The 23767-nt window shown below is 46.8% G+C and overlaps 1 protein-coding gene across 2 annotated transcripts in view; it reads right to left on the reverse strand.

The window, feature by feature from the left end:
- Nucleotides 1-1915: 1915 nt before the first annotated feature.
- Nucleotides 1916-23767, reverse strand: part of Vti1a (vesicle transport through interaction with t-SNAREs 1A) — a 328073-nt gene continuing 306221 nt past the window's right edge. The window contains exon 8 of one of the 2 annotated variants that reach the window (XM_059256394.1): nt 1916-3781. In XM_059256394.1, the coding sequence (XP_059112377.1) occupies nt 3688-3781 (94 nt within the window). In that variant the 3' untranslated portion in view covers nt 1916-3687. The remainder of the gene's footprint in view (nt 3782-23767) is intronic. The other variant, XM_059256412.1, reaches the window with a different exon arrangement.

Raw genomic sequence — 23767 nt, forward strand, 5'->3', positions numbered from 1 at the left:
GGTTGCAAATTAAGAACAATTATTTTTCTCTTCCGCATTTAAATATAACTTACAGCTGAAGTCATTGAAAGGGGCTAACATCAACCTTAATTAAATATTAAAGTCTGCCTGTACCTGCTGCTATTGCTGCCCCTTCGAATAAGATATAACCTATTTTTGACAAGTTTTCATCTTTCTCTGTGGAAGACACTACATGAAACCAAATCAGTGGCAAAGAGGGGAGTAATGAATAATCTATTTCATATTCCAACAGTACCCAGGGCTCGGAGTGGAAAGATATTCAGTCAGATGATGGCAAGAGGCTGCTGGGTACCACATGACACAGCTAATGTTTAAATAATAATAATAGAAAAAAAGCGATAAACAAATCATTAGCCCTTAACAGTTGTTTAATGCAATTTGTTAATGAACGTAATGGCGGGGACTGATAATGAAAGACAATAAAACCGTCTAAACAGGCGCCAAGTCGCTGGCCATGCGCAATTATTTCCTTGTCAAGTTTTTATGATTTAATGAGCCCCTCTGGGACTGACGGCTGTCAGTCAGTCGTGACTTTTTGACACCATTACAACTTCAAATACAGCAGCAGGCAGGCTGTTTTCCTCGGATTTGAAATACTGAAATGATCTGACAGTTTTAAAGAAAAGATGTGCACAAAAAAAAAAAAGGAGAGGGAGAAAGACGGTGCGTGCCTCTTCTTTCTTTCCTCCTCCCTTCTTCCGTGAGCTGATAATCTCTGGATGCTGTTTGGTAATGAAAACCCAATCACTGAGGTCATTATCTGATGAGGTTTTTGGAGCAGGCAGGCTTTTTTCCCCCTCTTTATTTCTTTACTTAATGATAACCCTCAATGGGCTTGCCCCGCATGGGACGGCCAGAGCCGCACAATTTTGTTCGCCATTAATTTCAGCCTTTGAAGCTCAGGGCTCAGAGGCAGCAGCAAAGCAAACCCCCCACCAAGCTGGTTCCAAAATAAGACAATCCAGCCTGCCTGAAACAGAATAGCAAATGGCCTCGCAGCCCAGGCCTGGCCGCTGACGTCAGACCCACTGCATCTGCAGGCATCCGCCTTCAACACGGAACATTTAAAACTCTTTACAACTTAAGAGACTTTAATTAAATTGCTTTTGATTCTGGAGCGGGGTTGCATCCGCTTTATTTATACTGTCCCAGAAACTGTTTAGTCTGCATGAATTTTATATGGCGAGGGCTTCCTCCTCTTCTTCCTCCTCCATGCTGCCATTTCACCCTCCCCTTACCTCCCACACACTCTTAAACAAAGGCTCCCAACTTCACAAATATTCAACAACTGAAGTCTACATAATATGAACCTAGAACCTTCCACACAGACGCCTGCTTCAGGTTTGCATACTCCTTTCCTTCCCTGATGGGACAGGAGGGAGGGAGGGAGGGAGGGAGGGAGGGAGGGAGGGAGGGAGGGAGAGTATTACCCCAGACCCAGGGCACTGTGTTCTTCCCACGGCATCAGGACAGAAGGTGGTCAGGGGACTTTCAGGCCAGTGCCCACCGCCAGTGGGCCAGGCCTGAGTGAGGTGGTCACTCTCTAGGGGATGCGATGGAGCTGCTGGGTCCAAGGGTTATATGTTCACAGATTTCCACTCCCCAAATCACTGGCAACAGCCAAAAAAGACCTGGGCAGAGAAAGCCATTGAGAGGTGAGTAGCAAATGCTCTCCTTCCTTCTCATTCATACGCTTCTGTGAGAATGCAGACTTCAGGGAAATACTTAGGGGCCAGCAAGTGCCAATGCCCAGCTCCTCCCTGCTTGTTGGAGGTGGCCTTGGGAAGAAGCAGCTGAGTGGAAGATAGAGGCAGGTGGGAGAGACAGCTTAGAACTCAGTACACCCTTACCTGAGAACCCCCATTTCTGAGGCCACCAGAGGCACTGTTCCACTTCACCAGCATCAGCATTGCGGACGCTCGCTGCTGGTTTGTCTCCTTGCTTTTTAATGGTTTCTTTTATACATTTAGGATGCCCAGAATTCAGCTACCAGCAGCAAAGGTTCTCACTGAGCTGGTCCCTTTAGCTGGCAGAAGAGTCAGCATGGCTTCTGGCCCTTCTCTGCTGTCCCACTTCGTTCAGCCAAAATCCCACCCTTCGGACACAGAGACTACACCTTTATTTACACAATAATAAATGATTTATCTGAACACATACAGGCCTTGGCCAGTTTCCACAAACACAATTTCTCTGGTAGATTTTGCATTTCCTCTCTACCTTATAATGATTCTCTTCGGAGTATGTGTGTGTATGTGCGTGCGTGCGCGTGTGTGTGTGTGTGTGTGTGTGTGTGTGTGTGTGTGTGTGTGTGGTGGGGTCAAGTACAGCATGATCTTTCTCTATGAACACATTAGCATTTTTTATGACGAGAACAGGTTGGCTTTTCAAGAATGCAAAGCTTCCAATTATATTTAAAAAAGATAGTACAGACCTGTAAGTGCCCACGAAGTTTTAAGAAAAACACATTTTGCTTCATGACTAGAGGGGAAATGACCTCAGCTTGGGCAACTTTTAAACCTGATCACAAATGAACACATTCTGAACACAATTCTTGGTTACCTCAGACAGACAGAAAGGGAAGAAAATCACAAAGTGTGACAGGGGTTTGATCGCAGAGAACCGAGGCAGGTTTTGCAACAGTTGTTAGCAAAAATCAAGTGGTTCTTTTGTGGCACTCTGCGATTCCTCATTGTGTGACAGGAGGCTGGTGGACACTTCCCACCAAGGCTTTTTCTAGCGGACTGTCCTAGAGGACTCTCATTTTTATCACCCACCACATTGCTAACTTCACACCAGCAGAGGAGTCCTGCTCACGCTCTCTGAATACCCATGCTGGAAGGGATGTGGAGAGAACCTTCTCAGACCTTTTGTATATACGAGGGCTGATGCTGACTGAGCTCAGATTAAAACTGAGAAGATACAGACATGCTTAACCCAGGTCAGGGAAGATGAGTGAGTCACAATTAAATATTTGCCAATTCTCACACTGCCAGCAAATTCTGGGGAGTATGGTATTTGGGAAGGTGAGTAAATATTTCTTGCATATATATGTACACACACACACACACACACACACACACACACACACACACACACACAGAGTAAAAAACCAGGGAAAGTGCTAAGTCAATTTCCTGTACAAGTGACAGTGAATCCTCTCCTTTGCAATAAAGTTGCCTAGGCAGGATAGCTGTATTCATTATGCCGGGAAGGGTGGGGCTGACCTCTGATTTTTCTGGCATTTTCTCCATGGACATTACAGAAAACCTTTCTGGTAAAGAGAGATACGTGACACACAGAAGCTCCTGTGACTGAGTCATCATGTCCCCTCTCAAACCAGGACCCCAGGCATGTCCACAAGGCAAGGAGAGTGTTACCAAAGCTATTTTGGACAGCAGATGAAGTTACCTAAAGGCAAATGAGCATTCACCTTTACCTACAAAAAACAACAAATCCGGGCAAAGACCAACCTCAGAAAGGAAATCAACCTACATGCAGACAGGAACAAAAAATATTTTTACACTCTCTGCACTCCAGCTGAATAGTGGGGAGGCAGAGACGGGTCACCTGGGGCCTGTCAGCACAAAAGAATGATTCATGTGACCATTTTGTCTTAATTACTCAGAACAAGACAAGATCACTGTTTATCAAGGGAGAGCAGACGCATCAGTGTCCTTTGACAAAGAAAGTGATGGCCGTCAGGATGGTGATGACCACGATGATCCCCAGGATGACGAGCAGGATGCGGTTTTGGATGATTCTGCGGGAGAGAGAAGAAAATGCCCATGGATAAATGAACAGCATTTTGACAAACACTGCTCAAGCTAAGTTGGCTAAAACTACAGCCTGGCAGGTAGAGTGTGCATGCGCGCACACACACACACACACACACACACACACACGCACACACACACACAGTGCTTGCAGTCATAGAATGCTTACCAAAAAGCTAAGGGGAATCAAGGGCTTGCCAGGATTTGGGTACCATGTAGCCTCTTTAAGTGATCAAGGGCCCCATGTGAGCATCTCTTTTTAATTTAGAATGTGAGACAAGCCTCACTTCTTCTTCTTTTTTTTTTTTTTTTCAGTGTTTCCCGTGAAAGGAAAAGACTCCAAAGAAATACATGTCAGTGAGGTACTTACCTGAACAAAAATACCCCAGGAAAAGCGAGAGAGACTTAGCAGGGAGAGGAGAGGATTAAGAAGCAAGTGTCACACTTGCAGCTTAGGTTGTGAAGCCGTCACCTGTCAGTGTGGCTCGTGGCTTCGTCAAGCCAGGAGGAAATGTTACATATGCTGCCTGGTGTAAAGAGATGGAAATGAGAGTGAACAGGAAGTCCTCAAGGTGCCTGGCAAGCAGCTGTGGGTGGGCCCTCTAGGGGATGATGGTCCCTCGGTCCAGCCCAGCCCTGCAGATGCTGACCTCAGAAAGACAAGCTGAGGAGACACACGCTCTGGATGCCTGCAGCGTGCTTCCGCTGAAGTGATTTCATAATTTGTTACCTCATTCGGAGAAAAGAGGTCGTACACCACAATGCTTTGTTGAGCCTTTCAAAGGGAACCTGGGTCAAACAGCCTCGCCCACGCTAGCTGCTCTCACAGAGCGCACAGAAATAGAAACCCAGAGAGGCTGGCCGTCTAGCAGCCTGTCCACCCGACTTCAAGCCTGCAGCGATTCCACCCCACCTGCTCAGAGGCACGTGTGGAGTTCTGTGTCTCCTATGCACATGGGACCCTGGACAGAGTCTTCCACAGGGAGGGGGATGTGAGGATGAGTCAGGCCTCCACTTGAGCAGGGAGCGGTTCTTTGCATCTTTACAGAGGAACCTTCACAGGGTCCCTGCAGCTGGGATGGAGGATGACATCAGGGTTGCAGTTTTGGTGGTGTACTCCTCACCCACCCTTCCCTCTTCACAGATGGATGGATACCATCCCATTAGAGTGGCCCACTCCCCTGTGTCCCCTAACAGGACGGGCTCCCTCTCTCCCTGACAGGTTACAAAATGATCGCCATTTGCTGACACGTCTTCCGCAAAACTGCTTCAGTACCCATGTCCACTGTTCTCGAAGGAGATGAATGGTGTGCTCTGTCCTCATTTATCACACGAGGCTCGGGGAAGATCTGTCTTGTTTATTTCTTCTTGTCCCACTAGAAAGCCTGGGCCCGACATTAATTCTTCTGTGATGACAGCTAATTCAGACCTAACAGGCCATATTTACCCAGGAGGCAGGAAGGATTCTCTGTCCCGCCCCATAAGTAAATAAGAACGGGGCGTCACAGTTTATTAAAGTGAAGCTAATTGGGAACACTGAGTGGTTCTACCTAGGCTTCATTTAAAACTCAAGTTGTTTTTTCTCCTTTTCTCTGGAAGGGAGGCAAGTCTTCAGAATGGTCCCGACAGCTCTGTATGCTGAAGTCATTGTTCGAATCTCTATTTACCACAGTCACCCACGTCAGATTTACAAAGGAAATCAGCAAAACTGAATCTCAGCAGTGAAACAGATCCAAAGCATGAAAACTTAACAAATTCTGCCACAGGTAAACCGTGGTAGTGTGTCTTTTATACAGTGTGGGTGACAACTATCTTTTCTGTGGGATGAGAGCCCCAAGCATCCAAGATGGACACTTGGGAAGCTTAATTATGGGGGTTTAATCGGGAACACGGTAATAAAATAAGCACACAGACGTCCCCAAATCTTAGCCGTTCTTAATAGGGCTTTCCCCTTCTTGGTATCCCTTTCACGAGCCCCCTGCTGCTCCGGTGCATCTGCCTGTAAAGAACATGGAGAATTCACCTCTGAAGCTTGGACACCATGTAGTGGCCAGCACTTGGGAGCAGGACAGAGAACTAACTCTCTAAGGAAGGAAAGCCTCTGGGAACTGTAATCCTCTCATTCTAAAGAGGATGCAGGAGAAATCTGGGCAAATTCAATTGGCAGGAAAATGTCAGGGTAGGAAAGGATGAAGGTGAGAGTTGAAACGAGCCCCTAAGGATGGAGCTCCCCAGCACAGTGCTCTCTCAGGGCAGCCGTGGCTCTTCTCCCAGAAGCTAGAGGAAGGACTGACCACCCCGGCTCCTGGGGGTGCGCTGGTGGAAGACATGGGTGCTTCTGTAGAAAGGGCTGCCAGACATTTGAGATGGAGGGAGCAGAACGGCAGAAAGAGCTGGGCGGAGTAAACCCGACTGGCCGGGCCATCACCCAGCGTTGGGCTGCAAAGGACTTGGGCAAATATGTCTGTCTAGGGACAGAAAATGACCCACCTGAGTGGAAAGAATTGAGCCAGCAGGGAGAGAGGAAAAGGCTGGCAGTGGCAGACCCCAGCTATGAGGAAGCCTGGAGAAGAGTCACTGGCCATTGCTGCTGGGCAGTCCCTATTGCTCTGGGCAACAGATCTGGATGCAGAGTTGTAGACTTGGGAAGAATCAGAAAAGCCAGCCAGGTCAAGGAGCGCTGATAGCAAGCCAGGGAAGAGGTCTGGGGGCAGCCCCAATAACTTGCTCTTAACTCTGTATAAGGGGCCATGGTGTTCCACCAGGCCAGCAGCAAGCAGTCTTAATCTCCCTTTTGAAAATGCAAAGTGTGTTTACCCAGTAAATAATTTAAGAAAGAGTATACACTTGAAAGAAGACATCTACTGAACCAGCCAGGCTAAATCGCCTCCAGGCAGAAGCCCGTGCATTTGCATGCTGTATTTTATCAAGTGAGCAACTGTGGCTTTAAAAGAATGCAGAGGCAAATTAAAAGGAATGTAGGCCTGAAACATCAAAAATCCCCCAAGTTTACATTATGAATCACAGTGCTGTTGATATAAGATGAATTAACCATTTACTTTGAGGTTAAACTCACACAGTATTATTGAAAATACTGATCCCTGTGTGGAACCCAGGGAGCGGTTAATCTTCCATTGCCAGTCTCCTCCCCTTTGGAAACAGCTCCTGTGTGTGGCATGCAGAATCCTGGAAGCCTGGTTCAAGTGAAGGAGGCAGGCAGCCACCTGATCTCCTGTGTGAGGGCATGGGACTGCACTGTAGCAGGCGCTCTTGAAGGCACTTCCTCAGATGCCCAGGTTCCCCTCCGCATCCAGCACTCACCACCCTGCTGGTCCTTGGTGTTGTGTATTAGTGCAGGCTTTACTTTGGCCACTGAAATTCAGATACACACACACACACACACACACACACACACACACACACACACAAGCATGTTGCTGCTCCCAAGAGGAAGCAGCTGACTTTCAGCGGTCCATCCTCTAGTGGGATGGACTCTGGTCTCGCTATTTCAATGTATGGCCTGAGAGCTCAGTGACAGGACACAGGGCCGCACCTCAGGCCATCACCTGGAGGATCACTGCCCTGTGGCTCCTCCTGGGCCCACAGGGGACTTGTTCTAAGGTGATGAGATCTGGGGATTGCTTGTTACTTCAGCATAACTACTGCCCGTCTGAGTCAAGGGAAGAGCCACTAAGAACAGTGGGGCTTGGGGTGCAGACATCCCGAAGTCAGGGTTTCCTTTCTTGAAGATTAATTTTGGTCTCTTTATCTTCAAAAGTTTTTTTTTTCTTCAATAAAATTCACAGTTGTAGCTATCTATCTATCTATCTATCTATCTATCTATCTATCTATCTATCTGTGTGTATGCTAATGGGTCCACGTGGAGGTCAGAGGACAACTTAGAGGAGTGGTTCTTTCCCTGCACCATGTGCAGCTTGGGACAGAACTCAATTTAGCAGGTTTGGCAGAAAGCACCTTTACCCACTCAGTCATCTTGCCAGTCCAAAGCTGGGCTCTTTCTGCATTCAGAAATGTTCTCACTGAAAACCAAGAGCTTCTTCAGCTGGGCATGAGGCTGCTGTGTGCTCACGAGCAATGGTGTGCTCACGAGCAATGGTGTGCTCACGAGCAATGGTGTGCTCACGAGCAATGGTGTGCTCACGAGCAATGGTGTGCTCACGAGCAATGGTGTGCTCACGAGCAATGGTGTGCTCACGAGCAATGGTGTGCTCACGAGCAATGGTGTGCTCACGAGCAATGGTGTGCTCACGAGCAATGGTGCCCATATGAGTTCTCAGCAAGCTGCCCAGGCCACTCTGCGTCCCGAGTGTCACAGGTAAGGACTGGCTGCAATACCTCATGCCACCCCGGCTCCACAGGTAGAACTGTGACCTAAGCAACGATGGGCAGTGTACTCCATTTCCCTGGCTACAGTGACTTGAGCCAGCCCAGCAGAGGGAAGTTCCACCACGGTTGTGAAGGCTCGATCACCCAGACAGCTTGGGACACCAGTGTTGGGCCTCAATCTGTGGCAGCCATTTTATTTTCCGGAGGAAGTCAGCCTAGGGAACAAGCAGGCCCATGGAAGGGCAGACAACTAGGACCCCACCCTGAAGGCATGATAAACTTCTATAGCAAGCCACCCTTCCTTTGAACTTTGACTAACATGAGAAAATAAATTAACTTCGTTTTTCAAGACTGTTTGCTTTGGGTCTTCTACTATTTGTAACCAAAAGGCACTTTAGGCCGAGTCGCTGTGCTTCCACACGGAGACTTTGATCTGCAGCGCCCTCTAACAAGGGCTTCCGGACCCGTGTGGTCTCAAGCTTGGATTTCCCTGCGCTTTGCTTCCCACTACGCTAGCCACACAGGTGTCTGCTTTTCTGTTTCTGTGAAGTTTTCTCTGGTAAAAAGTGGCCCTTCCACAGCCTGAATCTCTTTCATCTTTTGTATCCCTCTGACACAGAGCTTGGCAGAGATGTTTAAAAAAAAAAAAGAGCTTGTGCAGGGTGTGGCAATATAGGTACCTAAAGTTCTAGCTACTTGTGAAGCTGAGGCAGGGGATCATGTGATCCTGGAAGACTGAGGTTTGAGTCCATCTGGGAGACATACTGTGGCCCCAAAGGGCTTCTTGCACACAAGCATAGTGTAAGATTAGCTACTGGCCACTGTCAGGTAAGGATGCCTGCAATGCCCTTACCTGCTGGGGTGCGTGGGAGTTGGCACACCCAGCACCATCCCTGGACCTGCATTGGATGGGCTTCATCTTGGTTCCACAGGTGGAATATGACCCAGGCAAGCCTTACCAATTATAAACCTCCATTTCTTGCACAAACACGTGTTCAAAAACTGGTCTGACTCCCAAACCACACAGTCTGCTGGGGATTCCCCTAGAGAACCAAGAGAGAAGTATAGTCCCCCCTTTGCTGGGTCTGATTGTAGGGCCAATGGTAGCCTAGAGCTACTGAAGACAATTCCAACCATGGTGCTAGAGAAACATGTCCCCTGCCAGTGGAGCACAGGGCCAAGGGCCAACGAAAAAGAGACGAAATCCTGAAGACATCACATCCATCCCTGGATCTGTCTGTGAGCCTGATACCTGAAGGGTCACATTTAAACTTCTCAGTTATAGACAAGCAATGGCCTTTTGATGTGGGCAACTTCAGTTGGAAATTTTCAACCATACTGACTCTACTGTGTAGCTGGAGAGTTTTCTCTCCAGGTCCCACCAAGCCCCGGATGGCTACACTACTGATTGGACAGTGTCCCCCCCATCCCTCAAAGCCAGCCCACCTGGAAGCTCATAAGGTGACCTCATTTAGAAGAAGGGTCTTCATTAAGAATCTTGAAAAGAATAATTGGGTTTTAAGGTGGTCATGTATCCTTGTATCAGTAGAGTACACAGGGAGACATGAGCAGTAAGGCCATGGGAAAGTAGACAGAAACTGGAGCTATGCTACCACAAGCCAAGGAATGCCTGTAACACCAGAAACTAGGAGAGCCAAGGAAGACTGTACTCTTTGAAGGGAGCATGGTCCAGTAAACTTCTTGGCTTCAGACCCTAAGGCTCCTGAAGCCACTTAGTGTAAGGCCTGTTGATTGGCAGCCTTGGAAATTATCAAGCTGGCATGTGGACCTGGGATCTTGTTTTGGGTATCATGATGGTTTTCCATAGCACCGTTCCCTTCACCATTGCCTCCCTGCACCCTACAATGGATTTATCTCAAGTCCTTCCCTAAAGGACAAGGCAGTCCTGAGAGCATTCTCTGGAAGCTCTGTATGCAGCTAGAGCACCCAGGGACTCCAGGAACTATGCATTCTTCCAGCTCTGAATGAGAATTTCTACTCGTGAGCAGAGTGAGCAGCTTCCCAAAGCCACGGAGATGTGGGAGCAGAGGGTGCACGATCTAGAAGCCACCTCTGCCGGCCTGATACAGTTAAGCTGGGCCAACCTTTAAAGCCATCACCAGCAGTTAACATTTGCTGACATCAATTATGACGCAGTCTAGGATCTGAGAGCCCTGAGGAGGGACACCAGAAGAACAGATTTTGATAGATGGAGACACAAGCAAGCTCTCTAGCAAGGAATCCAAGAACAGGAGCTAGGACCTGAGTCCTGGCACAACTGGGCTCAGACCCCATTCCCAAATTCTACAAAGCTTAATGGGGACCTGCAGGCTTGTTCTGTAAAGGGCCAGACAGTAATCACAGTAATTCGATGGAGCTGCCATAAGGCAAATTCCTCAGACTTTTGAGAATCTTTATCTTGCAGTTCTGGAGGTTAGAAACCCAGAGTCAAGGTGCCGTCAGCATGGGCTCCTGAGGTCTCCAGGGAGACTGTCCCACTGCACTCTTCTCTTCTTGTGGCTTGTTATCAATCTTTGAGTATCCTTGGTTTACAGCTACACTCTGTTCCCCACACTCCTCCTCGTGAGGTGTTCTTTGCGTGTGCAAACCCCCAGGCAAATCTTTATCTTTCATAACACCAGCTACACTGGATTAGGGGAACACCCTATTCTTACATGGCCTCATCTTAGCAAATGTCACAAGGAAGGTTCAAGGAAGGTCACACTCTGAGGTGTTAGAAGTTAGAAGCTCCACATGTGAACTTAGATGCTCTCAGCCATGTGGATAAAACAGTCTCTGTCCCAATTATTCAACTTTGCTCTTGTAGAGAGTAGTCATGACATAAACAAAAATGGACTGCGTTACAATAGAACTTTAGGAATATGTGAATTCCATATGATCTTCCAGTAACAAAAATTATTCTTTGAATTTTTTCAATCACATAAAAATTCAAACCATATCAGGGACCCAGAGAAATGGGCAGTGGGCTGGACAGGCAACATTGCTTTGCTTTCCTCACACTCAGAGTGTGACCCTGAGCCTCAAAGCTACGAGCTGCTGAGACACGCCCCCTCTCAGCTAGAGAACGCAGTCGTTCCCGGATGTCACAGAAGCCACACTGAAAGCTATGGCAAAGTATGACCGAGTACCTCTGAAGAAGACAGGGAACCCAGAGCTCCTAGCACACGTGGGCTTTGGGCACCGTGATGAGCAATCTGTGACAGACGACTGACAACAAAGGCTATAATTAGAGCCATGCCAGGGCTAGGGCAATTTGTCATGTGCCCACAATCCTGGCTTTGCCTGGAGTGACCTGGAGCAAGCTACTCCATGACACTTGACTTTCAGTTTCTTCCCAAACAATGTCAATCAACTCATCAGCTATCAGGGATACTCATTAAAGACGTGAAAGCACTTTGAGAGCTAAGGCCCTTTAATGCATGTGCAGTTGGCAAATAATTCTGTAAAAGGAGGTGCCATTTCAGGGCAAATGAGGGAGTGGAAAGCTGCCTGGGGAACTTCCAGGGGCTGGTGGGGAAACAGGGACAGGTGAGGAATTTGTTGCCTGTCCAGCTCACCAGGCTGTTCCCACAGGTTGCTGTGTAGTGGGGCCTCATGTTGACAGTCTCCCCAGCAGGGATGAGCCTTGTCTCCAAGGTGGGAGCATCAACATCAAAAGGGAAGGGAGGCTGTCCCATTGGCTGGCTCAGGATCCCTCCCCAGCCCGGGAAAGCAGCCAACAAGTACCTGTCAGACACACTGATAAGTCCAAGGGGTTTTGATCAGTGATGTGTAGCTACATCAAGCTCTGCATTGCCCAATGTGTACATCAGATTGCAGCCTGGGTGCCACGGCCACTGCCATTCTTAAATCTGGACTTGGTGACAGCAGGAGGCCTGGAGAGCAGCTTTGCTGGCTACCAATTTCACATAGGATCAAGGCAGCTTGCTTCCATCAAAGGATTTGGAAAGGACTTGAAGAGAATTAAATAATGACCCTCCAGAAAGGCAAGGTGTGTGCACTCTCTTCCAGGCCTGCAGGCTGCTGGAGCTGGCAAAGGTCTTTGGGTCTAGGCCTAGATTCTTTGTGTTAGAGGAGAGAGCAGGGAAGCCCTGAGAGGACTGAGGATGTGTCCAAGGGAAACTCTTTAGAGCCCAGGAGCAGTCTTATTTAATGTGGACATTCCTCCTCACCAGAGTGGCTGGTGCTACTCATCCTGTGTTACTCATCTGGCCTTTGGTTCCAGAAGGTTGGAGTTTACAAAGGCAGAGCCAAGGCAGAGCTGAGGCAGCTGGAGCAGCAGCTAAGAGCTCACATTGTGAACACAAGCCAGCAGCAGAGACAGGGAGTCGGGAATGGCGAAAGGTTTTGAAACCTCAAAGCCCCAGATAGACTTCCTCCAGCAAGGCTACATATCCTAGATCTCCCTAAACAGTGCCACCAACTGAGAAGCAAGTGTTCAAATGCCACAGCCTATAGGGGATATTCCCATTCAAACCACCACATGCATGTCTACACACAATGGCAACTTGAATCTTGTCAGCAGTCTCCACCTCCATATAATATGAAGAGCACCATGGGGTGCCTGTGAACAGTGGTCTCACACTCCAGGCTGAGGCTGGCGGAGAAAAGCAGAGGAGTACAGAAGGTACCTTTTTCATGAAACACAGACTGCTCAGTTTCTAAGACATCCATCCTGTCTCAGAGATAGATCTTCCATGCAGACCAGGCTGGTCTTGAACTCACAGAGCTCTGCCTGTCTCTGTCCTCTAAGTGCTGGAATTAAAGGTGTACGTCACCACCCCAGGCAGTCTTGTGCTCTTCTCAGTCTGGTCTCCCTTTAGTTCTTTAAAGGATGAGGCCTGAGGTCTCTGTTTCACCATTTCTGCTGAAGTATCCTTCCATGACATTCTTGCAGCAAGAAGAGTTTGGAATATTTAAACAGATCTTACCAGCTGAATATATTTAATACGAAAATCTGAAATGTTCTGGAATCTGAACCTTTCTGAGTATTGACGTTTGTTTCAGATAGAAGATCTTGGATCATGGACTCTCAGCCTATAATACATATGCTATGACCATTACCCAAAGTCAACCAACTCTTTCCTCAGTGTCTAATACACAGTAAGTTAAGATGATAATCAGTGGCCTGATTTGACACCATAGTGTCTTCTGACAGCTTTTATTTATTCATGTTTTCACTCACCAGCACATCAGTGTGTCCTCTGAGCTTTTTAAGGAATGTCACTCATCTCCCCCAGGTTTAGGCATGATCACCCAAGAGATGAGGATGGAGGGAATGTCACTCATCTCCCCCAGGTTTAGGCATGATCACCCGAGAGATGAGGATGGAGGCAATGGCACTCATCTCCCCCAGGTTTAGGCATGATCACCCAAGAGATGAGGATGGAGGCAATGGCAGTCATCCTCGGAGGCAGCTCACTAATGTCTTCTCACCAGGGTCTGCACTGGCCTTGTACCCTAGCCTCTTTAAAATTACTTCTGCCTAACTTTTATAGGTGAGCAGCCACGGCACAGGCAGGCTTCAGGTCTGCTGAAGCTATAATTCAATGTGACTGCTGGAACCAGAGGAAGAGGAAAGCAGCTGGGGGAACAGGTTGTCCTCACTGGTGACCACGGGAAAGGCTGTGACCAGTGGAAAGGACTCTGGTATCTTCAGACAGTGTCCTCAAGGAAACCTCTTCTAATTTGGGATGCTGATGGATGCACCCATGATGTCATTTCATTTTCCCAATGGCTCTCATTTATTAGGACCCCCATTGGACGGCTTAGGCCCACCAAGGGAGAAGGTGACACCTACTCTTGGGTGGCCCTGGCAAGGCTGTCAGCCTAGAGCAGACTGTCACCAGCGTCTGAGCCAGCATGAGTTCCTCCACACCCACAGGTTTGGGGGTTCTCAGCCTTCCAGATCCTGTTGAGTATCCTGCAAGAGAGCTCCTGAAGGCTCCCACCCACACTCGGTCCTTGAGAAGCAACCTTCCTGCCCTCTTGGCTAGCAACCCTCAGCTCCTGGCTTAGAGCCCCCAGACTCCTCAGACTCCTGACAAGTCATGACTACATATGTTTGGAGGGTGAGCATTGCTCTTACCTTGGGAACCACATTACCTACTCTACAAAATCTCACATTTTAAATATTGGCAACTAAGTCAACACTTGCTTAAACTGGTGGCCAAACAAAGCACCGCTGTAGGGCAGACAGAATGTGTGGGTCTTGTTTGAGACTCTTAATGATGACTGAGAACAAACTGAGATGAAGCCAGGGAGGCTGTGTAGTAGCCGGGCCTTCCCCTCTTGGAGCCTGGAGCCTAGCCCTCCTGACCCTGTGCCTCTCAGAAGTCAGAGGGTCAGCCTGTGTGTGAGCATCAGTAACCTGGTCCTGCACTGAAAGTTTCCAAACTTAGCCCATAACCAGTTTTTAACAACCATGCCAAAGGCCAGGGAGAGGCCTACAGTATTCACAAACCAGCCCGTATATCCTTTACAGACACTCACAAGGTCATCAGAAGCCCAGGCAGAGGTCAGAGGTCAGGCCCAGACTGCACATCAGTAGCCCCTTTGACCTTCACATCGTCTTGGCTCGGAGAAAGCCAGCTAGTGGTTTCTAACAGCAGGCTGTTCACCTTCTAGGAAATGTGTTAAAAGGGGTCTCTACTGACGCTGGATGGCAAAGAAAGTTTGCAGGATTGCCTCTACCCATAGTCTGTTGAGAAATCTATGTCCCTGTTTCTCTACCTGAAGAAAAAGAGAAAATATAACAAAGAGACCCAGGCATCCTTGAGGACTGGCACCTAGGACCGAGACTTGATATAATGAAGAAACTAAGCTGACAGGGCCCGGCTGCTTCTGCACTCTCTGCGGCCCCATATTGGCTGCATCCAGTGGGACACCAGTGACAAATCAGAAGGACGTCTTGTGGGGCTGAGCTGAAGGCAGCCTGCTGGTTGCAAAAGTCAACCCTTTGCTGTTCTTCTTTGGGGACTCTGTCCCCCAGCTCCCAGCTTTCATTTTCACAATGGTCGGTGAAATCTGAACCCCTATTGGCTAGTAGATGACAGGATGGGCTCTGATAAATACTGGCAGACTTGTCGAAGGTCCAGCGGACATAAAGGGCTTGCTGAGAAGCCTGAGGACTAGGGTGAGGGGTGTGTGTGGAGGCAGGGGTGCATCTTGCCTCTTGGAAACACTTGGAAGTAGACAAGCCAGTTCTGGATATTTATGTCAGTTCACACATGTGCCCTCATCTGGCTTGGTCCACAGAAGAGCCAAGAACAGGAAGAAGTGACCAGTGGGACTCACGGTGTGTCCTCTAAGGACACCATTTATTACCCAGCTCAGCATGTGTGCTATGGCACAGTCTCAGAGGAAATCGTTCTCTCTAGTTGTGGAAGGAGAAAGATCTGGATTTTATCTTACAGCTATTGATTCAAGTAGCTGAACCCATTTCTCTGTGAGTTAGTTGCCTGTGGCCTGGGGATAAATTTGTGGTCCATTACTTACAAATGCGAAATGTAGGTACTGGCCTCAGTCCTGGCTTCATTTTCTATATCCACGCTTTCATTATGTTACATATGTATTTAGGCAAATAGCTATAAATTCCTTTGGGACCAAGATACTACAAAGATAAGAAAATGGAAAGAATTCCTATCATTGTAGGCTGTCTGCTTTAAAGCATCAGGCCTCAGTTTCTCTCACATCCTCAACAGTTCTACACGACAGGCTACATGGAAATTCAGCATTCACATTCACCAAGACAGAAAGGCCTGTCTACTTTTCCCTTGAAAATCCTTTGGAGGTCATCATGGGACAATTTCTAGAATGCACCTAAAACCTGGGACTATTGGGTAGAGGTGGGAGGCCCTGGGTTCATGTCACAGCCGACTGTAGTAGATGTGGGGTCCTCTTTGTTTGGGGGTGTTTACAGCAGTTGTCATAACAGGCTGGATCCCTTTAGTGAAAGCTGAAGGCATTCCTAGCCAATGCTGGCTGCAAATACGCTACCTGAAATGTTAGTGCATTTCCGGACCTTCCTTGAACAATCTGCAGTGTGTGTCTCTCTCTATATACACTTTTGCGGATGCTTTAAAACCTGGGAAACAATGAAGCTGAGGCCATCTCTGAGACGCCTCTGAAAGAACCCACTCAGAGACAGATAAAAATAATGAGAATCTTTCTGTCAGGAAAGATTTAGAAAATATCATGGGCATTATTAAAATTTAATTTTGTACTCGGCTTTTTGGTTCCCCTTTCCAGGGATAATGAGCAGGATGGCACACCTCCGCCTCGCCAGTACTTGTTTTGTGCGATAAATTCAGCCTTGCAGTCTGAAGACATTTCAGACAACAGTTTTGACTGCTACAGGGTTAGTTTACACCCTGTGCTGTGCTTTGCGTCTTCCCTTAAAAACCAGTTCAGGAGATAATTTTCCACAAGGCCGGTGAACTAATAAAAATCAATTTTGCTGATCTGATTCAGAGAAATCTTGGGTCTAGCTGAGGCAGAACTGCAAAGTGGGAAGGAAAATAAAAAAAGATCAGTGTATTCACTGACGGTTTAGCTGATAGAGAACTATCAAATTAGCTGGCGAGAGGTGCCAGGCTATAGAAATGTCCCCCTTAGCCCCACAGAGACATCTTTTAAGGGTCCAGGAGTACCATTTTCCTTCACTGGTGGGAGGTACTCAGAGTGACAATTTTTCCAAGGAGTTGCCCATGCCCGGGCAGCAGAGTGACCCATGTCCTGGCAGCAAGGATGATTTTGTAAAGGGAGGGGCTGGGTTTTACTTGAAGTGTTTCCAGATCACAAGAATAGCGAGTCAAGGTTCTGTCATCGCCACTGACACCTGAGGTTCTCTCTGTCTTTTCTGTGTGCGCCTGAACACTTTTTGGAATGCTTTTCTACTATCCTAAGTACTTCACATGAATTCATTTAATTGTCATAATGACTCTGATAAAAGCATCACTGTTCCTATTTTTAGATTAGAAAACTGAGGTTTAGGGAGCTAACATATGCAAAGTTGCTACATATCTAAAACCAGATCAGACGGCACAGGCCACATCCTGATCTCGGCTCCAAGTGGCTGTCATAGCAGGCAGGTCACTTTGCATTTATGAATAAAGTCCGGAATAACAATGTCTGTCCTTTCCCCCCACCTCACGGCTTCTGAGGATGTCTGGGTGAGGATAGACGTGCAGGAACAGACCAAATGAAGCCGCTGTTCAAAGAGATATGGTGAGAACGATAATGTAATATCAGTGCCTTGAGAATCGCTGCAAATGCCACTTAGGTACCGATGACTGTCAAAGAAAAAAGCGTGCAAGTCCACCACACAAACTGAACAAATTCATTCTTGATGATCTGAGAGTGTACAGGGTTTATTTGTAGCCCAGTCACAAAGCAAAGAGTTAAGGTTGCACTTGTTAGCATGTATTTTAGGACCTCAATTTTAGCAAAGGAAAATACATGCATAAATGTAAAACATTAGTTGGAAAGACACACTTGAAATGACTAGGTCTAAGTGATAGGAGCATACAGATTTCTACAGTTCATTGTAGTTTGTAATTGCAAAAAAAAAAAAAGTGTTTGCGTACTATGCAAGAAGGCAGGTCCCAGGACTGCCAGTAAACAAACAAACAAACAAATAAATACATAAAACAAATACAAATAAAAACATTACAAAATAGATTCTGACTGGAGTTGTTTGAAATCTAGGAAAACGAAACTTAATTTGAAATACATTTGAGGTCTTAAAAAAAACAAGGAATGATGCTATCAGGCCGTCTTGGCGAGTTTGGCAGGGTCTGCTCAGGGCTTCTGCCCCACATTACTCGACTACAGAGAGCAAGGTCAGGAAGCAAGAAAGAACAGAGTGGACGTGGCAGCCTGTGGCCAGCTGTGGAGGGTATCGACGATCTCGTCACTGGCACAGAGACCTCAGAAGCAAAGTCATGCCTCCTGTTAGAGAACCATAGCTCAGCAGAGAAGTGTCCCTATGTCTGCGAAAACAAGGTTGGGTACAGATTTCAAGTGGTGCAACCGAGGGAGAGATTTTTAGGTATCTGATTATATTTGCAGTACCAGGCATTTTGCATGCTTCATTTTCATGACTTCTGCACGTCGCAGGTTCCCCATGACAAACAAACACGGGAGATCAAGTGTGCTATGTTGGAATCGTGTCGAATATCCCCGGCACAGAAACATTCTAATATGCCCTAGAGATTATTCCAGGGCCAAGGAAAAACATTGTCCAATGTATAGTGCCTGAGATTGGGGAGCAGTCAGCAGTAAGAGCAGGGATTTACTTCATTTGTGAGGCTGTACACAGCCTCAGATGCTAACACGCGCTGATGGGAAATGCCAACATTTCAACTTAAATCAAGATTGCAGCCCATAACATGGACACTTTGCCTTTCAGCTGAAGATCATAAACAGCACAAACCCGGGTCTCTTCTCCTAATTGGGGAGCTTTTCTAATATGCTTATGATAGCTGCCTCATGTCGAACTAATCTTCCTCCGGTTACCTCCTAAAGCTGTCGGAAATAATCTTCTTACCCCTGCTCTGTCTGCAGCACTTTGTATCAAACCGAACGAACGAACTCCCTTGCTTAACACAGCCACAGCGAAACAGCGGCCACAGCTCAGCCAGAACTCCAGCATCACCGAGAGGGTGCTGACTACATATGCGCTAGACAGAAACCAGGCAAGGAAAGGATGCCACAGGCTCAGATGCCGAGATGCAGCTAGACAGCACAGATTCTCAACTGAAGGCCTTGTGTAGTAACCGTTTTGAATAGATAAACCCAGGTTAGCACTGTATGCACTACTTTTAACACCCAAATTCATTCCAGAGACACCTTTCTGTCTAGATAGAGGCCCCTCCTCCAGTTTTAGAGACTCACAGAAACACTCCTGAGTTAGCCAGGAGGCTTAATTGGTACCCATGGGCAACACCATCTTAGTAGTGATCACTGCTGTATTCTGATTCAGTTTTAATGTGTAGGATTTTTTGCAGTTTTAGAAACACAAATGTTACAGTTTTCAGAAAGGGCCAGGAACTCCAATTCTCATAAAATATGCCATGAGCGTCATGAGGTGTGTGTGTGTGTGTGTGTGTGTGTGTGTGTGTGTGTGTGTGTGTGTGATACCAACAAACAAAACCAATGCTAGTTGCAAAGTGAGAGGCACCCCGGTACCCAGATGAGATCCAGGCTTTGGTCCCAGGAGGGCTCCAGTGTGTGTCTGTGACCTTGGGGAGAATGCCTTCTGTTCGTTGGCCCCTAATTCCTTCTGTGTGAAGATGGCGGGGTTTGCATGGATCAAGGTACGCTAAGGTTCACCGTACTGAGGAGCTTCCTTGCTAACAGAGTTCGTACTCCTTTTTATGCATGGGTTTATTCTAAACAAGCAGGCACTACACCAACTTCCCCTTCTCTGCTTCCTCAGCTTCAGAGGTGACTGAAGGGGAAGAAAGTTATATTGTTTAATCCTACTTTATAAGAGTTTGCTCTTTTATTGGAGAACAGGCTCAGAAGAGTGATCAGTGAGGTTTACGGACCCAAAGTGTATACGGAGAACTTAGGGGGAAGAAAAAAAAGAGTCTGCCTTCAAATGCCTCGTGGAAATATAGAAAACAAGCAGCGAGATCGTCCTTTGCCAAACACCGTCATAAATTTTTTATTTGGCAGCTAACGTTCTCACTAGTTTTCTTGGCAGCAATTGGGACCTTTAGCAAGAAAGGTGCAGAAGAAAAATACCTTGTTTAGAGATGTTTTCAGCACTTTCTGGGATTTTTCAGAACTTCTGCCTGAAGCACATTTTTACAACTAGAGTCTCCAATCACCTGATGAGTGGGTGGTGGGGTTTAAACTTTTTTCTTTTCTTCATATGGAGAAAACGAATAAGCAGTACTAACCCCTCTGGCTTTCCATCAAGCACATCTTTCTTGTTTTCCATGGTAGGTATTTTTGATATTCAAGCACTTAGTCTCCTCTGTCTAGACAAAAATCTGAAAAGAATATCAGAACGTACCTTTCGTTGGGCCTGATCCTATCTATTACGTATTCCCAGATGATAGAGGTAAATGAAAGGTAAACAAGCTGCTGACTGGCCTTTTTTGTCTTAAGGAACTCTGCTCAGATCAGGTCCTGTCTGCTGCTGCTGGGTGAGTCTTACTGGTACGGTGTGGGCCTGGACTGGAAGCTGCAGGGTGCAGATGGGTACAGGGCAATGGCAGGCAAACCCTTGACGGTGGATGAGTGGACTAAGGGCTGTGCGGTGGACATTACTCATGGGGCACCTCAGGAAGTTCTTGAGCTGGAGTGAGGGGGTTGTCTTGGAAGTCTGGAAAACAAGGACCCCAGATCCATAAGGAGTCAAGGATGAGGTCCTTCATGACAAGCATGTCCTACACACTTTATACAAATACTGTCTACACATTGGCAAGAATCTCTCCATCAAGGAGACTTTCAGTTATAACTGAAGAGGCAGGTTGGCAAACGCTCCCCTTATAACAAGTATGAACTGGCCTGTGGTGTTTATTGTGTTCCCCCAAATATTGTGCACCCTAATAAATTTATCTGGGGTCAGAGAACAGAACAGCCACCAGATATAGAGGCCAGAAAATAGTGGCACACACGCCTTTAATCCTAACATTCCAGAGGCAGAGCTCTGCCTGGATCTCTGTGAGTTCAAGGCCACACTGAAAACAGCTAGGCATGGTGACTCACACCTTTAATCCCAGGAACTGATGGCAGAAAGCAGAAAGGTATTTAAGGTGTGAGTATGGGGAACTAGGTGCTGGTTAAGCTTTTAGGCTTTTGAGCAGCACAGTTCAGCTGAGAGGCATCCAGTCTGAGGAAACAGGATCAGCTGAGGAATTGGTAAGGTGAGGAAGCTGTGGCTTGTTCTGCTCCTCTATCTTCCAGCATTCACCCCAATACTTGGCTCCAGGTTTGTTTTTATTAATAAGACTCTTTAAGATTCGTGCTACACTGGCCACTTGTTAAAATCACTTTCAGGTCTCTGGAGAATGACTGAAGGTGAAAACCAAGCTGAGAAACGGAAGAGCGCACACTCAGAAGCACTTGGCAGCACTTTGGGGGAGAACATCCCCATCTTGTGCTCCAGCTTAGTGGGCTAGCATGATGGCTGTCCAGGATGGAGATTCCGGGGCGGATCTAAGGAGGAGCACAGGAAACCCCACAGCCCTGCTGGCCTGAGGCTGCAGTGTTAGCTGCTGTGGGTGACCAACCAACACCGATGGGAGATGCTAAAGACGAGAGCCTGCGCAAGGGCTGGAAGGCTCTCCATGGATCCAGTGCCAAGGAAACACAGTGCACGTGGGGAGACCAGAGAGAGGCTGATGAGAAGCCACAGCCACGGCAGGCTTGGGAACGGGCTGAACGCTAACAGGTGCTCCTCAGCCCCCACCAAGGTCATCCGGCAGATGGTAGGAGCCTTACCAGGCAGATTTTGAGCATGACTTTTGCCTAATCACTGGCTAACCACTAACCATTGTACACAAAGGCGGCGGCCCCTAGGAAGACAGGCTCAAAAACAAAGAATGAAGACAAGGCCTGCAGAGAGGGCTCAGTGGCTATGCTTGCTGCTCTTGCAGAAAACCGGGGTTCAGTTCCCAGGACTCACACAGTAGCCCACAACTACTTGCTATTCCAGCTCCAGGGAGATCCAACACCCTCTTCTGGCCTCTTTGGGAATGTGCACACATGTGGTGAGCTTCATGTGGTGAACTTGCATAGTGGTAGACAAAACATTTATACATATAAAAATAAATCTTTAAGGATGGAAAGAAACACCTCCCCCAGCCCTGCGCCAAAAAGGGTACCATTTGAGAAGACTACAGGAGAGAAAGAGAGACAGAGACAGAGAGACAGAGACAGACAGAGACTCTGTAAATGATGCTTGGATAAGTCCAGAGAAACATGAGGCTGTGGAAGGATCTCCAAAGCTGGATACAGTAGCACATGTCTTGGCACCAGTGGAGAAGAAAAGGGCTGGTACCTGGGCCTCACTGGCAGCTGGTTGAGTCAAATTGATGAGCTCCAGGTTCCATAAAAGACCCTGTCTCAAAAAACAAGTTGGAGCAATAGAGGCACCCAATGACAACTTCTGGCCTACACACACACACACACACACACACACACACACACACACACACACTGTGATGCCTGGAGCAAAGACTGCAAATTACAACAAAAACAACAGTTAAGGAAATGACAGGTCAATTAAAATGGTGTACACACACACACACACACACACACACACACACACACACGGAGAAAGTGGAAAAGGAGAAACAAAAGAAATAAGAAAGACACGAAGCATACAGAAAACAAATAGTAAAACGGCAGTCTTAACTCTAACAACAACAACAACAAAAATATCACACTAAGTGTTAATGCATTAAATACGGAAATCAAACAGTGGAGGACTGGGGGTGCAGCTTAGTGTCAGAGTGTGTGCCCAGCTTACCTGGGGCAGGACAGCTATCTGCAGCCGTGTGAAAATAGTAACAACAAACCATAACCCAATAAAGTGTCTGACTGGGTAAAAGTGTATCTGACAAGTGACTCATGACTGCCAGTAATCTGGCTCCAGGGGATCTGATGCCCTCTCCTGGTGTCCTGGGCACTCATGTGCACATACACCATGGCATACAAATAAATTTAAAAAATGAAAATGAATCTTCAAAAAAAAGCACATGGGCTTTAAGGTAAGAAATAATTCTAGACACAGAAAGCACATTAAAGTGTGTGTGTGTGTGTGTGAGTGTATATCAGGAAGGCATGACAACTATGAACATACATACATCTAACAACCAAGTCTCAACACTTACAAATCAAAAACTGCCGGATGAAAAGAGAAATAAAATTCAACAATTATACTCACAGGTTTCATTATCTTAGTCTCAAAACTGACTTAATAACTAGGCAGAAACCTAGCAATAGAGCTACAGATATGGTCAACCCTCTCATCTGACTTGAATTAACTAAAATTTGTAGAACATGTCCCCACTGGAAGCAGAGCACAGGAGCACACCCTCAGGACAGACTACTTACAGAACAGAAAAGACATCTCAACCAATAAACAGAGAGACAGAAATATATACATATGTATGTTTTCTAATCACAACAGGACTAAATTAGAAAACAATATTATAGAGAAATTAGAAAAATCATCAAATATTAGAAATCCAAGCAATATATTTCTAAAGAACCCATTATCTTAAAAATTCACACTGCAAATCAGGAAAATATTTTGAAATGAATGAAAATGAGGTCATAATTACAAGTATTTCTGGATGTAACAAGAGTAGAGCTCAGAGGAAACTCACCGGCTAATTAGCAAGTTTCAAATCAGTACTTTAGACTGTCACATTACATTAGGAAATGAGAAAACTAAGCCACATGGAAATAGGGAAAAGTAAAAAGAGTAAACATTAGAGCAGAAATCAATTAAACGGAAAACAGAAGGCAACAAAAGAAAAACATAATGAAGCTATCAGTGGGCTTTTGAAAAGATCAAGAAAATTTATGGCATTTTGGCTGGAATGGCAAAAAAAAAAGGAAGATGATGGGGTGACTGTCTT

This window comes from Peromyscus eremicus, chromosome 1 (genome assembly GCF_949786415.1).
Source record: "Peromyscus eremicus chromosome 1, PerEre_H2_v1, whole genome shotgun sequence".
NCBI classification, from domain to species: Eukaryota; Metazoa; Chordata; class Mammalia; order Rodentia; family Cricetidae; genus Peromyscus; species Peromyscus eremicus.